General features: G+C 39.9%; 1 protein-coding gene across 1 annotated transcript in view; it reads right to left on the bottom strand.

The window, feature by feature from the left end:
* LOC136857509 (sodium-coupled monocarboxylate transporter 2) overlaps positions 1-17,453 on the bottom strand; it is a 144,197-nt gene that overhangs the window by 23,997 nt on the left and 102,747 nt on the right. The window contains exons 6-8 of the mRNA XM_067136218.2: positions 10,632-10,783; positions 6,319-6,459; positions 768-876 (exon numbers count right to left, since the gene is read on the bottom strand). Of these exons, the coding sequence (XP_066992319.2) occupies positions 768-876; positions 6,319-6,459; positions 10,632-10,783 (402 nt within the window). The remainder of the gene's footprint in view (positions 1-767; positions 877-6,318; positions 6,460-10,631; positions 10,784-17,453) is intronic.

The raw sequence follows: 17,453 nt of genomic DNA, 5'->3' as shown, positions 1-17,453 counted from the left end.
GAGAAAAAGACAGGAATATGCCGATCTGTTCATTGACAAGTGTCTTAATGTGATGGAACAATGACTTTAAATGAATAAAAGACTGATCTAACCGTAAAAATTCAGGCGGGAATGGTAATCCTAAGGAAAGTAATGCATGAATGAAAGATGAAGCAGTTCCACAGCAGTGGATTTTATAACTGAATATATGTCTAATTTTAGTCTTTAAGTATTAAGGTCCTAAATAATTCTTCTTTCATTTATCCAGAATTGCTTCAGCAGCTTTGACGTTAATAACTTCATAAAAATTTATTTCTAGGCGTAATTTATTTATCCATTTCGGTATATGAATTTCCATTAATATTTGAATTTGGCACGAGTTTCCAGGTCACGCCACTACGAGCGCCACTTGCGTATTGTTTCTCGTTTTAAAAGGGTTAAATCCTGAAGTGTCCTATATTATCTATACTGTATTTGTCTTTACCATCTTCTGTACGTATGAGAATTAATATCTACAGTCATAACCTTCGTTACAATTTATCTGAATTATAAACATTGTAAAGGTTTCCTAATCATTGAATCAAATGCTCTGTGTTACCTGAAGTGTCTAGAGCCTCACGCTCGTTGGAATCTTTATAGTAATGAATAAATAGCTGTTTATGAACACATGGCTGTGAAAGTGAATAGCAGTACGTTAGGTACCTCACTGTAATGTATTTAAAAGGCTGGCTACTTGTTTAAGGCATTCAAAACCGGGAAAGGAACATAGCGGTAGTGATGTGCAATACCTGAGTTTTCACTGGATCACATTCGGAATATGCTGCGTACATGATGAAACCCATGAAGCAGCTGCTGAACTTCAATATCATCACGCCAATACAGAAGAGAATCAAAGCACTGAAATCAAGAAAGTAGAGTTAAACTTGTTACCCACAAATAATAGACACTTCTTAATTCAGATTAGTTTGAATTCGCATTATCTTATCAACAGTATAACTATTCTCTGTGAAAATCATTTGAAGTACGTCCTGAAAGATGAGAATGTAAACTTTGGATGATAGCGGGCAGCAGATTCTACCATTCAATCTGTAGTTAAAAAGCAGAAAATCTGATAACTTACGCACTAAAACATAATTGTGTAGTAACTAGACTAGTGAGGGTAATAATTGTGATACCAACGATAACAACATGCACAATACCTAGCAGCCATGAGTTAGTGCGTCGTATTACAATATAAATATATACAACACGGGCAGTTTTTGATGTTGATGCTCTCAGGTACTTTACGGCAAGATGCTGGTCAGCATTACATACAGTCTGGCGTACCTCTTACAGCACTCTCGAAATAGGTCTCGTTTCCAGTCTAGCTTCAGTCATTTTACCGTTATTACTGCCAACACACTAAGAATTTTCGACAAAACTTCCTATAATTTCATCATCACCTAAAAATCCGGAATCCTCAATCGGGTGAATCGTCTGCATCGCAATCATTATAGGCGTGAATGACGTACAAGTATCTACGAAGACAGCCTGTTATAATTGTGCTGCACACCCGATACAACTTCACACATCTTAAAATCAATCAATCAATCAATCAATCAATCAATCAATCAATCAATCAATCAATCAATCAATCAATCAATCAATCAATCAATCAATCAATCAATCAATCAATCAATCAATCAATCAATCACCACCGATCTGCATTTATGGCACTCGCCCACATGGCAAACTCCCTATATGTTATTTAGCTAGATATTTTTAAAGCAGAAAATTTGGAAATCTTGGTAAAATTTCCAACTCCTCTTCCTACAAACAAATATTTGCCTAAAATTTATTCGTCTCTTAACTCGCCTGTAATTATCTGCTATATACCTATCACTATTTCCTTTGTACACAGGAACCACTATAGCAACTGTCCATTTATTTGCTACAGATTATTCATGAAAAATGTAATCAAATATGTACTTCTGATATGGTACTATATTCCAATTCATTGCCTTTATTATATCCCCAGAAATCATAAGATATCCACCTGCTTTCTTAATTTTCAAATTATTGTACCTTACTGTGGGCGTCTTTGTTATCGTAGGTAAATTTCAACGATCATTACACACCACTGACTAAATAGCCTATTCCCGCCTTCTGTAAATCCTCACATATACTTATATGTCCCTTATTTCTGTAATATCCTTCCTGGAACCTTTATCATCCTTAAAGAATCTTACCGAATTTACTAAAATGTGTACGACTGCCAATTATGCTTGCCATCATGTTATCCTTAGCTGACTAAGTTCATTCAATTTCTCCTTGCTCCCTCTACTGTTTCTAACACGATTTTTCCCAACCTGCACCTCCTGCTTAGTCTCTTTACTTCTGTGTCATCGTATAGCGGGTTTTTATCATCCTTACCACTTTCAATGGTATATACCTTTCTTCCACATTCCTCAACAGTTAGTTTAATCCAATCCCACAGACGGGTTACATTTCTATTTGCCGTTTTCCACCGATGATAGTTAATATGAAAACTCGATTTCTGTCTTATCAACCATATGGTACTGCATTTACAACCTTCCTTTCTATCGCATTTACTTTTAACTACAATTATAAAAGCTTCGTGATCTCCAATACCATCTATTACTTCAGTTTCACTATAGACCTCATCTGGTTTTACCAGCACCTCGTCCAGAATATTCTTCCCTCTAGTTTCTTCCATTACTTTCTGATTCAGCTGACCTTCCCAAATTAATTTATATGTCATTTGGTTATCATGTTTCCTGTCGTTTGAATTACCTTCCCAACTGGCATTTGGTAAATTGAGGTCACCCACTACAATCACATTATTTCCATGTCGTTTCCCCAATTATTTCACTACGTTATCAAATAATTCCGCATCAGCTTCAGGGCCGCTTTTTGCAGATCTGTACTCTCAAAAAATACCAAGTTGCCTATTATCTATAGAGACGAGCCTTACAGTTACAATTGCATGTTTCTCATCCTAAACTTTTTCGTAACTGACAAATTGTTCTAGCACCAGAATGAATGCTTCTCTCTCACCATTCATTTCGTCCCTGTTCTGTCACAAAGGCGAATGTAACAATGCCCCTCCTGTCCATTATTTCCCTTAAGACTGGTCACGCCTTCCAGCTATATATTGATATGCGGTCCATCAGAACAATTTTCGTTGAGTTCTTTTTCCTATGCGCGTGTGTAAAGGAAAATGAACCTTAAATACATCACACTCTAGGCGTGGGTAAATGTCATGCAAACATACATTCAGTATGGAACAGTAAGGTTCATTTTCTTTTACACACGCACATAGGAAAATGAACCCAACGGAAATTGTTCTGATGGACCGAATATCAATATGTGGCTGGAAGGCGTGACCAGTCTTAAGGGAAATAATGGATAAGAAGAGCATTGTAACACTCGCCGTTTTGGCGGAACGGGGACGATATACTGTCTCTGCGATAAACACCCCAGTTCAGCGAGACATTTTCCTCATCCATAATATCACTTCTTAGCCATAAATATTTGTTACAATATCTTAATTCTATTTCTTTCCTTATAATATTTGTACTGCTCAACACTGATGTTTTTACATCATCACTATTTGAGTTCCAGATCCCTGTAATCTTATCACCGCTCTCACTCCACCCTGTTTCCCGTTCCCCTGTAACCCTTCTAAGTGAACATCTTACCTTATACGTTCCGCTCGCGTTCAAGTGAAGGCCATCTGACCACAGATCCGTATCTCCTATCCACCCATTAGGGTGTACAAATCTCACCCCGAGTTTCCCACACACCCACTTCATAGTCTCATTTAAATCCGCAATTTCCCTCCAGTCAGTATCTCTCCTACGCAGTATTCCACTGATAAGGATCTCCACTTCCATAATCCTCACCCGTGCTGCATATACCAGATGCCACACAGCCCCAAATATGTTAGTACCTTTAACTGCTTACCTTACATTGATGGAAACAATATGAAAAACTACCGCCTTCTCCTTGCCCTCCTCATTCTCTTCTATTTTCGTCAACATCTGCCTAAACCTATTCCTGGATAACATTCTACCCTGGTTCCCTTCACTCCATACACTTTCCCCATATGTCTAACAATTGAGTCACCCATGACCAGAGCCTCAATCCCACCAACCTCATAAGATCCCATCCCCTTCCCTCCTGGTATATCCTTTCTCTCCTGGTGGCTGCAGAACCTACTTCCTACTCCCTTTTCTCTCTCCTGTGAAACTGTTCCCCCCTCTCTTTTCCTATTCTCTATTCTACATTTTCCTTTCCTACGTTTCACTTTCCTTCTACTTCTCCTCCTCTGCAACACTTCCCTGTTTCTCATCTTCCCTCTACTCTTTTACCTGCAGTGGCTCTTACCGATTTCTCACCGTCACCTGGCCAGAATTCTCTTCCTGAATAGAGCACTTTGCTCTTACTCCCTTCCTCTTCAAAAATGAGCCCATCTGTCTTCTATAACTTCCCCCTCTCCTTCTCATCCGCCTTGTACACCTGCCGTATTCTGTACGTTGTTTGAGGAAGAACTACCTTCTTTCCTGTCGTCCGAGAGGATCCGAATTATCTCCCTCAAATTCTCCAACTCCTCCTCCATACTCCGTAATGTGTGATTTCACCCACAGATCCTACACCGGCATTCCTTAGCCATTCTTTGCTTTTCTTACGGAAAAATTATTAAAAAAGTATCTCAGGCTGTTCTGTGAAAAAATTCAGAGGAAAGAAATTGGATGAGTTTCAATTAACTTTAGACGTTGCTATGCTCACACAACTATGGTATTTGGTCTGCGATAAATTAAATTTGAAGACTTCCATTGTAATCCTAGCTTACCACCTTAAAACCCATTAGGAATATGACATTCAAAACTTTAAACCAGGATAAATTAGAAAAGTAATGTTTCGAGGCCTAGGTCTGACTGTTTGGTGATTGATGGTATGTGTGTTTTAAAACCACCCCAATTTAAAAAATTACGAAAATATTACGTAATGTTACAGACTTCTGATTTTCGTACTGAAGCCTTTAGTATGTGGTAGTTAATTATACATCTTGCACATTGCTTATTTATGTCCTACATTATTTTTTAAACAATGTAAATTTAGATAATAATATGTAAATTTAATCATTGGTCTGGAAAATATGTTATATATATTGAACTATGCATTTTTCCGTAGACTTTCCGTATTTTCATTGTAAGAATTATAGAAATTAAATGAATGGGTAAGATTAAAAAAAGAAAAGATTCCACTTTTCGGACAATTAAACTGAGATAGCCATTATGTAGCTCATACGCAGTCGCATCAAAAAGTGGAAAGAAGAATAAGCATCAAAGAAATTCTATAGTTCTATTGGATGTTGGAGTTCAAAGTGAGTTTCAAAAGGAAAACATTCCTGGAAAGTCAGCTTGTAAGCAATTTGCTTTTGTAACGATAGGAGAATGAGATAATCTTACCACAACTCCTTTATTTTGTGTTCACACAGCACTACATGAAGAAATTAAGGACTATAAAGGCTCATTTCTAAGAAGATGTCTAAGAGTTTACTAAAGGTTTGAAACAATCATTCAAAGTAATTAAGTACAAACATCTTACTTTCGAAATAGAGAAACCAGGGTATGTTAGAGCTAAGGAATTCAATGACGGCTTGCTGACAAACGTTTAGACTGTTTAGAGGAGGAAATCTGAACCATACTACGCAAAATACACATGGCGGAAAATTTCCCATTAAGGAAAAAAACTGATGATGTCGCAGAAATATGCACTATATACTTGAAGAACACAAAGAGTTTTATTAGAATACTTTAACTTGTCCATCAACTAGTTCTCCGGGCGATGATGACAGTGACAAGTGTTGCAAAAAACTCACTAGGCATTCTTTATATCAATTAAGCAATATAGCCCACTGAAAATATATTGTTTTGCGTTATGAATAATTTACAAAATATTTATGGGTCTAAAAAGTAATGATAATATTGATCAAGTAAGTAAATTATAAATTAGGTTAAATATTTGTAGACTCTTCGCTTTTCAGAACCCATTGAGATAAAGAAGGAAAAGGTTACACTGGCATAAAATTGAACCAGGTACAATAATAGTAATACTACTTGGTAATACTACCATATTACTGTATGGTGACAAACAAGTATGTAATTGTACTTTCTTCAATCTGAGTAATATTATTGTAGTGAAAGGGAAAATATTTTACCGAAAACTACTGCGAGTGGAATATTTTCTTCTTTTTAATCTCACCTATTCAAGTAACACTAATACAAGGATTCCACAAACCCACGCGTGTGGAGGAATGACAGCCGGACTTACCGTCGAGCGTTCCCGATGTTCGGCAGAGAGAGAAACTTCTGCATCGTTCCTTGGTTCACTGCTGTGCCAGTGAGCCAGCTGAAGGTGCCCCCTATAGTCACCGTCCAGAAAGAATTGCGGACGAATGGGGTTGGGTGGAACCTGTTGGAAAGACGGCATTCATCATTCCTGAGTTAAAGGAAAGTATCAATTTTGTACTTGGGATGTTAACCATTATACCAATAATTTAACAGATAATGAATCTCTCTAGAAGCAAACAATTAAAATTCTAGATATGTTTAACAGGTGTGGGACAATTGGTAGCTTGATTTTTTAATTATATCCTAATAATTTCTTAATTCGTAGGACGGCTCTCAATTTTTCTCGCTGTATCCTCAAAGTGCAAACAGTAATTAGAATTAACAAAATTATTTATTTCGCAATTAATATTAATTTTGAAACAATAGCATTTCATTTCAATATTTACAGTATTTTATTTTCAATTCATAATAAGCTCACCGGACAAAAAAGTAGTCACCCTAGTGCGCACGCATAGATGGATCGTTAAGCCTGTGCAGATGGCGCAGCGAACGAGTCCCGTGCTCAACCACACGCACACTGCTCTACGTGAGCATAAGGCAGTAGCGATCAGTGAGACATCGATGTTTCAAATGGACATTGTACGTCAGCATGGGTAGATACAAATATGTGACAGAGTGGCAAAAAGGGATAATCGTGTTTGGCCGTCCCCATGGCCATACGGTGCGTGAAGTTGCTGAATTTGTTGGTGTTTCGCAGCGGACTGTTCAACGTGGCCACGAAACACGACGTCAGAATTATTGTGGTCGGAAGAAGACCCTGATTGAGAGAGACCGGAGATGCGTTTCACGGCTTTTGAATCAAAATCGCTTCCAAACCCGACAGAAATTGCTGCAGTCAGTGAATGAAGGTCCGTTCCAACATGTTAGTGAAAGAACATTGCGACGGGAACTGCATGCAACGAACATTTAGAGTCGGTCACCTCGCAAGAGGCTATTGCTCACAGAGACACATAAAGCTGCACGTCTTCAATGTCCTATAAATCATCGAATGTAAAAATGAAAAGGTTAGCACAGGATATGGTGGCATGGAGGCTTGCATCAAACCAGTCTATGGACGGATGACTCAAACAACAACACATGGACAGTACCTGACTGCTAGAACATTAATGTGGTATGTCGACTTTCTTTTTTGCCTATTTTCCAGTGACGCACGTCGTCGCGTGGACCGAGGGCCAAATGAAGCATTTCATCCTGGATGTGTGCTAGGTCAGGTTCAAACTGGAGCTGGGTCTATGATTTTTTAGGGGTGTTTTCGTGTCATGGATTGGTCCCGCTCACTGAGGTGACCACTAACATGAACCAGCATGTTTACTTAAACACTCTGGATATCAGGTGCTGTCTTTCAGTCAACATCTGCATGATGAGTATACTATTGATACCCCGATTTTTCAAAATGACAGCAGCAAAGTTCATCGGGTTGGACTTAAATGTGACTGGTTTTATGAACACTCCCCCAAACTATTACATCTGGATTGGCGTGGAAAATCACCTGACTTGAACCCCATTGAAAATCTGTGGGACATCTTGGAACAATGTGTAAAACGCTGACATCACCATCCCCGCAATTTGGTGGAATTGCGCGATCAAATCACAAACCTAGGCTAGATGCGACGTACCTGCACAACCTTGTGGACTCAATTCCTAATCGAATCCAGGCGGTTGTGAAGTCCAGAGGCGCAGTTACACAGTATTAAATTATGCTTGTTATGATTTCTCCAGGGGTGAATAAAGTTTTTGTCCGTTTAGCTTACAAATATTTTAAAGTCTAGGTTAATGCGCAAATATGAAAGTACTAATACTGCATATCTCACGTTGAGGAAATTGATCCTTCCACACTTTGTACTAAAAAATATAAATCTTGAGAAGTACAGACTAGAGGAAAACATGAATCCGTACGCACATGATATAAAAATGCCATATCCACTTTACAGCATCCAATTCAAAAGCCCACAACATGAAAACTAACTGAGATATGTGCAAAGGATAAGCAGAATTAAACAGAGCAATATATGAGCTTTTTAAAACAGCAATTACATCTTTCCCACTTTTGGATCTGGAACCTCGGTATGAATAAATCCATCTCCACAGAATGATGTCAGCACTACTATGTTTTCGCTCCCTTTCCGCATTAAAAATAATTTAACCGAGCTCGATAGCTGCAGTCGCTTAAGTGCGTCCAGTATCCAGTATTCGGGAGATAGTGGGTTCGAACCCCACTGTCGGCAGCCCTGAAGATGGTTTTCCGTGGTTTCCCATTTTCACACCAGACTGTACCTTAATTAATGCCACGGCCGCTTCCTTCCTATTCCTAGCCCTTCCCTGTCCCATCGTCGCCATAAGACCTCTCTGCGTCGGTGCGACGTAAAGCAACTTGCCCAAAAAAATTCACACAAGAAGGTTTTATAAGTTCAGTATAAGTTAGACTGTAGATACTGGAGTTGGTTGGACAAAATGGAGTTCTCTTAGTGGTGTTCTGTGTGATGAGTGGATGCCAGTCAAACTCAAGGGCAACGTGTACAAAACCATCATCCGGCTTGCTCTCATGTACGTTTCCGAATGTTGGGCAAGACAGATAAAACATGACCAGCGACTGCATTTTTTTTAAGGTGTGCCTATCGTCGACAAGATGGAGGAGAAACAGCTCCGCTGGTATGGACCCTTCAGTACAGAAAGAAGCTCTTGGCATCGAAGAGCCGAAGAGTGGAAGAGGGCGTCCAAAAGCAACATGGAAACGAACTGCTGAGGCTGCCTTAAGGAAAAGTGAAGTTCCATTAGATCTGATGCAAGGTCGTTGGACATACTCTCTCCGAGTCGGACGAGCTGACCCACAGTCAGCGCGGTACTACCCGTTTCATGAGTACATACAGTCTCTCTCATATAAACCCAGAACGAACGCACAGTGATTGAACTCTTCGCTACGGCAGCTGCAGTATGGGAGGCGCGCGCGCGCATAGTTCTTGACCGTGCAAGCAGCCTTCACGTGTTCCACCTAGCAAACATCAGTCGCCAGTCTGAATCTCAGATATTAAGTGGTGAGACAGTTATCATCGCAACACCATATTTCCGTAAGTAAAAGTTCTGATTTCATCTCAATGTTCGTGTGAACAGTCATAACTTTCGCCTTTGTTTCGCACAAAATCCTAATGGTATTTATGAAGTCCCGCATTATGGTAGGAATATTGGTGTTTGGTGTGCTGTTAGTTTAAGACGAATAATTGGGCCAATTTTTTTCGAGACGACAGTAAATGCAGAGAGGTACCAAGATGGGATTTTGACACCGTTCTTCCATCAGTTAACGGAAAAAAAAATCTCGTGGGTGGTTTCAACTAGATTGAGCGCCCGCTCATACAGCAGAAGATTCCCTTCTTACAAATTCGGAAATGTTTGCAAACAGAGTGATCAGTGGTGGTCTAATTCCCCTCGTTCTCTAGATCTACCAGTGTATGATTCTTACTTGTGGGGTAAACTAAAACAGAAAGTGTATCGAAGAAATCCTCATACATTGGCGGGACTGACAGCAAAATATTACGAATGAAATTAGAAACATTACAGTGGCAGAACTCACTCGCATCAGCCAGAATATGGTTACCATATACAATACCTGTATAACCCAGGAAGGACGACTCTTACAGCATCATTTATAAGGTAATATTTCATATAAGATTGTATACGCGCTTCAAGTAGGGCGGCAGGGCGCGACATAAGTTCGGCTGAGGCAGCTGCCGTACCGCAGAGTACAAATACCGTGCGTTCGGTCTGGGTTTATATGAGAGACCGTGTATACGGCCAGGAAAGAAGAAGAATACTATTATGAACCACGTATGTTTTATATGAAAGTTTTCTGTACTTACTTGTGCTTTTAGTCACCAATAATGACAAATATTATCTTGTATAAGTTGAGAATTAGAAAAATTGGGATACAGGGAATACAGTAGAGCTTGGTAATGTTAAAATAGTTTAAGTTCATCATGGAACATACCGAATGAAAAGAAATCAACTAAAATGTTATAATTTGTTCCAAAGTACCATTTACTCGCGAAAACTTCATATCTGTTTACTGGTTTTCACGGATTAACTCCAGTAGGCGATGAAAAATAGCGAATTTCTTAGTGAATGATATAGACTTCTGCAGCGCTTGAGGTCAATTTTCGAGCTATCCTTTAGGCACTATGTTAGTATGTTAGCTTCTACAAATTCTGGATTTGTAACTTAATTCTTGAGGGTAACACTCACGAGACATCTAGACGACCAGACTCCAAATTCTTCTCCCAGATATTCCCGAGCCCTCCAGCTTCCACGATCCCGAGGATCATCACAGCTACGAGTGCCCCGACCATGACGAAAGCTTGGAGAAAGTCGGTCCACACGACGGCTTTGAGTCCTCCCTATGGAACGAAGAAAACACAAAGTACCTCGTAAGAATATGATGTCAAATATCACTATAGATACACCGGAACATTACAGCCGTGGAGAAGGATGCTTCCCAAAATGCTTTTGAAAATTCTGGATTCACTGCCACATCTAATATGATAAACCACATTGCCAGGCCATTCTATCCTTTCCCCTTCATCGTGGATGATTTTCAATTGAAGTTCGAATGTGGGAAATCACTTTTAAAAAGATGGCTGGCAATGTGATTACTCATATAATTTTGAATACCCTACGTAAGATAAACAATGAACGGTCAGGTGAATAAAATTGGTAAGTCAACTTCCTTCAAAAATTCAGGAAAGAACGTAATTGTAATTTTAAAACATTACCACATCAACAAATAAAAAGTTTAAAACATAACGTGTTTTGAATAAATTAAATTTCGAAATGTAGTAAACTGAATTAAGCCCAGTATATCACCGGAAACTGAAATGCGACATAAATTTGAGTTACCTGATTGCCTCTGTGCCTTCAAATAATAATAATAATAATAATAATAATAATAATAATAATAATAATAATAATAATAATAATAATAATAATAATAATAATAATAATTGTACCGGGAGTACACCTTCTCCAGCCAGTTAAACTGCGTGCCTTCCATAAGGCCATCGAGGTAATCAGCCTTGAACTGATATTATGCAAGATACTTGGATTTTCAACCACTAGTTTCCTCTATCATCGGTTTAATTGCTCCCCCAATGGGTCGAGGTCTAGTTAATTTATTAAGAAATTTGTATTTTCTCAGTTGGCTAAACTTAGTTTTTCAGGGTTATTTTGTTCAGGTATTAAGGTTGTCAACGATCCCGCTGCTTCCTTCTTCAATAGCTATCAACCAATAAGAATTTTTGTGAATATTTTCTCTACCCAATTAAAATTCAGAGGTGTACAGGCATCAAGCCAATCTGTAAAGAGTTCTGGAAATTTCTCCTCGAAATACTATAAAAGCTGGGCACTTTAAGGCTACATCGCCTTTTTTATCGCTCCAGTTTATTTTGTGCGGCGTGTACTAAGGGGGGCAGGGGCCGCGGGTGGCGTTCGGAAGGCCCAGCAAGCAAGGTAATAGCGGAAATTCATAATATATGATAGCTCCAGGCAGATAGCTTGAGGAAAGGTTTCAAACTTATTTTATTCTCGTGAAGTTCTAATTTCATGGTTTAAATGTACATTTTCGGAAAGTCTGAGGACACGGTTCAAATCCCTGCTGGGAAACATATAAACTAAGGAACAAAGAGTGATTACCCTCTGTTGATTTCCATTCAACTTGGTATACGGTGACAAAAATTTCCTGAAACTCTAATTTCTTAACACTCGTGGCATTTAATATTTCTCGTTTAGTCACCCCTGTGTAGAATAGGCCTAGCCTCTGTAACTTCGGGTCTTAAGCCCGTTTAGGGTTTTAAGAGTTTTCTGGAAGGAGTGCTGGTTTTTCACCTCATTGCATTTTGTTCTTGGCTGATCATAATCAACCTTTTCTTTTTCATATTAAGGCCAGTAGTATGGGCAATCATGCCCCTCCTTTATCAAACAATAGATTGTGGTGGGAAGATCCTTTTCGAACATCTGAATTATAAAACTGTTGAGCAGACGATGAGCCCAAACAGGGGATGAGTGATTGTATGAGAAGTGCCAGGTTAACCTTGCGATTTAAGAATTTATGCCCCTGAGAGACTGGACTGAATTTACTTTTGTAGCTCACACTCCTAAGCTGTATAAGTGAGTGGAGCAAACATGATCTTATAAGATAGTGTACCTGTTAAGAGCTATAATGCTCATTCTTTGTGTGAAATCGTGTTGAACATTCTCTCAAGTTTTGGTGCCTGACTTTCGGACTGTTGTTGTGGGAGCTGACGAGCTCATTTTGTTGATTTTTATTTGTTCAAAATTTTCTATCTATCAAATTAAAAAAAAAGAAAAACAGAACGGAAAGAAATAACATTTCAAAATTTAGTGCATTGACTTACGCTTTGGTCAATTCCTTGTCCGCCCATTCACCCCAGTTCCTTCTTACACCTCTGTGATCCACGATGATCCGATAACAACAACAACAGCAATAGTAATGATAATAATAATAATTATAATAAAGATATATTCTGATGTATATGCTCTTTATTCTGGCAGTTAGGTATGTACTCCTTTTCTTACACTTAACCGGTCTCAACCTAGAACTGTGTTAATAATAACTACTGATGACTACATCAACGACCGCCTCTGTGGTGTAGTGGTTAGTGTGATTAGCTGCCACCCCCCGGAGGCCCGGGTTCGATTCTCGGCTATGCCACGGAATTTGAAAAGTGGTAAGAGGGTTGGAACGGGGTCTACTCAACCTCGGGACATCAACTGAGTACAGGTGGGTTCGATTCCCATTTCAGCCACCCTGGAAGTGTTTTTCCGTGGTTTCCAACTTATCCTCCAGGCAAATGCCGGGTGGTACCAAACTTAAGGCCATGGCCGCTTCCTTCCCTCTTCCTTATCTATCCCTTCCATTATTCCCATCCCCTGTTCAGGATAGTAGGTGAGGCTTTCTGGGCGAGGTACTGGTCATACTCCCCAGTTGTATCCCCCAACCCAGAGTCTGAAGCTCCAGGACACTGCCCTTGAGGCGGTGGAGATGGAATCACTCGCTGAGTCCGAGAGGAAAACAGACCCTGGAGGGTAAATTGACAAAGAGCGAAAAGACAAAATTAACAATAATAACACTAATAGTGTTGAACAAATTATGAAACGTAGTGATATAATGGAGGAAACGTATCATTACATAAAAAATCATATCTATATATATAAAATAAGAGTTTTGTCTGTACATTGCTCAGAATTTGAAAAGAATGCTATTTCTCTATCTGTCATGTCCATAGTAACAAGGAAATGCACTTTATACTTTTCCGTAATGTCTGTCTGTCTGTCTGTCTGTCTGTCTGTCTGTCTGTCTGTCTGTCTGTCTGTCTGTCTGTCTGTCTGTCTGTCTGTCTGTCTGTCTGTCTGTCTGTCTGTCTGTCTGTCTGTACACGCATCACGAGAAGACGGCTCAAAAGAATTTAATGAAAATCGATATGTGAAGTCGGAGGAGTAGCCACTACAATCTAGGCTATAAATCATTTTACTCGCGCAGAGTGAAATGGTAGTTTAGGGGAAGGTTTAAAATTGAATTCTCATATTATTAGTGGCGCTATCGATAAATACTACCTAACTAAAGTTATATAGAATTAAAATTCCGATCATTTATGTCATACATTGTTACCGTATCGGCTTTGATAACACAGATATTCATGAATTAGTATTTTTGTTGCCAAGTCCATATCAACGCCGGGCCACGAAAAAATGGGTTAACAGAATTTAATGAAAGTAGGTAGGCCTATATATAGTCTGGGAATAAGAAACTACAGTGTAAGTTATAAACAATTCTATTCGGCCTGTATGAAACTGTAGTTTAGGGGAAGGCGCCTAAAATTTAATTTTTAGGCTAAATACCTATGTTATTGGTTCTATCGAAAAGTACTCCATAACAAAACTTATAGGAGAATACAATTTCCGACCATTTATGTTTTACCGTACCGGCTATGATAAGAGTGGTATTTCAGAGTCGGAAGAAAACTAAATGTGAAGGCCTACGATATTGAAAGCGCAAAACATTGATCAACAATAACATTACATTGACCATTGTTTGTGCTGATGTTCTTTGTCTCTTATGCTGCCACTCAACTCCGGTAGATGGGATTACTGCTGCGTACCGAGTATAACAGCCTTACTGAATATTGGCGGGAAATAGCTGGGGGGTTAGAAAACTTTCTTCTTTAGCATGTCATTCCTCTGGTTCATACATTTTCTGATACCGTACTGCTGGTACGTAACTCACTGATTCATTATAATACAGCTATTCGATCCCTACTCTAACGCGCTCTTTTGAATGAGCAGTGTGCACTCTTAAGGCAGGGGCTCACTTAGTAGTAGTAGTAGTATCATGACCTGATCTGAAATACAATTTAGGCATATTCCAAACTAGCTGATGTACCCGTACTTCGCTACGGAATTCTGCATTGTATACAGAATTGTAGGTTAGGTAGAGTACACGTTGTGAGCAAGACTATTAAATTGCATAGCTCTTAACGTTACTCTGGAGACGCGACGGAGAAGTCACCAAATGTCTTTTCTCATATGAATACTGCGTTATGGAACGGCCGCCAACCACCTCACCTTTTCCACACATTTCCTTCTCGGATGCAAATATCCTGGCATGAGAGACGGCGACACCGTCTAGGAGGCCCACCACCCCTTTCATGGAATGAATGAAAACATTTTAGTTGTAGTAATAGCAGCAGTGTTTATTGTCGCATAGGGCAGTGGGGTGAGCCAACTATAATAGTGGTTGCATACTATCGACAAGACGAGGTGGAAGTCGGGGCAACAAACTCAGTACAGAAACATTCCTCCTGAACTCGGCGTATCCAGTAGACCCTTGCAGCTTCTACTTCTGTGGTTGTCAAATGCATTGGATACTACACACTTCTCCGCGTCAACTCCACGAAGCGTAAAAGACAACAGCTTCCAATACGAACTGTATCGTAGAACATACATCAGAGATTCTTAGGCACTGATTACAAGGACTTGAGGGGTTGCTTTCTTGAATTCTGGAAGTGATACTTCCTGAGGTGAGATTTCTCGTGGCCAAGAAGTGGGAGTCTCAGCAAGCCACTGTGATCAATTCCAGCTTGATGAAAATGAATTTAGATCTGTCGCTAACATTACAAGCGTCAGGAGGTCCGCAGGGTGTCTTCACTGAGACAATATCGGCATTGAATCGGCGACAAATAGACTTGAATTTCTGTCACTTGGTTTTCCAGCGATTTGGATCACTCTGTATCCAGCTGAAGGCCACCATAGAGTCGGCCCATAGTGTACCTTGCGTGCTGTCAAATCATGTAAAGTGGCAGAAATATTTCATGAGGCTTGAACTTATCAAAGTGGCCAAAAGTTCTAGTCGTGGGAGTGTAATCCTTTTGGATGGAGACAATCTGCTTTTACTCTAGGCCAAATGTACTGAGATATTACCACCTGTTATCGTTCTAGTGTAGCCTCCATGGCTCAGGCAGAAGCGCGCCGACCTCTCACAGCTTGGTTCCGTGGTTCAAACCCCGGTCACTCCATGTGAGTTTTGTGCTGGACCAAGCGTAGGCGGGACAGGTTTTCCTGCGAGTACTCCGGTTTTCCCTGTCATATTTCATTCCAGAAAAACTCTCCAATATCATTTCATTTCATCTGTCAGTCATTAATCATTGCCCCAGAGGAGTGCGACAGGCTTCGGCAGCCGGCACAATTCCTATTCTCGCCGCTAGATGGGGCTTCATTCATTCCATTCCTGACCCGGTAGAGTGACTGGAAACAGGCTGTGGATTTTCATTTTCATTGTTCTAGTATACAATACGGCTCCATGCTCTCTCAGAAGCGTCACAAAACATGTGAATATGCGTAGCGTCTGAAATCTGTGGACACATTCGAGTCCATCTCGGGACGTTTATACGTGATAGCTGTTTGATGCTCGATATCCAAAGTTGTCATTTTAAGGCTATATCCTGGGGAAAAATCGCATTCTACTGCATGCTTCGACACCAAGTATCCTGGAAGATTATTTTCCAACAATTGAGATTGGTGAGAATAAACCGAGAGTAACGTAAAATCTTGCTGTTCCTTGTACAGGAACACGATCTAGTATTTGAGTAATTTTCCGGTGATCGAAAAACAGTCCTATTCTGTATTCCACCCGATAACTAATACTCCAGTCTCTTGTTTGATATCTCGTCTCTCAGACTGCCATACAATCTTAAGTGTTTCTGAGTTCGTTGCCCATTTGTCCATCGGTAGTCGTAACTGTCTGAGCATAGAGCTTAATTCGTAATATAAGCTTATGATCCCATAGCCTTCGTCAGCACCAGCAACGAAGTCGTCCATAAATGTGCTCTGATCTAAGAGTTCTGCTGCTGTGGGGTATGTGTTAAGCGCACCTAACCGCCAGTTCACGTAGAGTCGCAGATAGAAGGAATGAACTTCACGTGAGACCAAGCGGTAGCCGTGTGAATCTGTTCGTAACTATTTCATCTGCTGTTTGCCAGTCACCATTTTCCCTCTTCTGGATGTGATACCAGAAAAATCTTGTTAAGTCTCTGTCTTTCTCTTCTAGGAACAGTTGCAGAAAGGCTTGGGTTCCATCACCGACTATTTCTTTTCGATATATACGAAAGCGGATTAGCGTTGACATAATTTCAGGAAGGAAGCTTGGTCCTGCTTCCAGAGCGTCATTAAGGGATGGCGAGACTCTCTCGTGTGACGGAGCGTTGAAAACCATCCTTCATTTGATTGCTCCATTCCACTCCTTCTTGACAACATGGTGTAGCAGAAAGGAAACATCGCTTATATTATCTTCTGCAGCAGTCATTTCAACATGTCTCTTCTCAATATAATCAGTCATTTGCGAATAGTACATTCCTCGAAACTCAGTATTGTCATGAAGTTTCCTTTCAAGTGATCTAAAGCGGTTCTTGGCGTTGACGCGGTTTGATGGCAAGGTAACTTCCTCTTTTCTGGGTAGAAGAACTACTCTCTGCTATTTTTCTATACGAAAAAAATAGT

Source organism: Anabrus simplex, chromosome 1 (assembly GCF_040414725.1).
Source record: "Anabrus simplex isolate iqAnaSimp1 chromosome 1, ASM4041472v1, whole genome shotgun sequence".
In the NCBI taxonomy this organism is placed as follows: Eukaryota; Metazoa; Arthropoda; class Insecta; order Orthoptera; family Tettigoniidae; genus Anabrus; species Anabrus simplex.
This window is presented reverse-complemented; position numbering and strand designations above follow the sequence as displayed.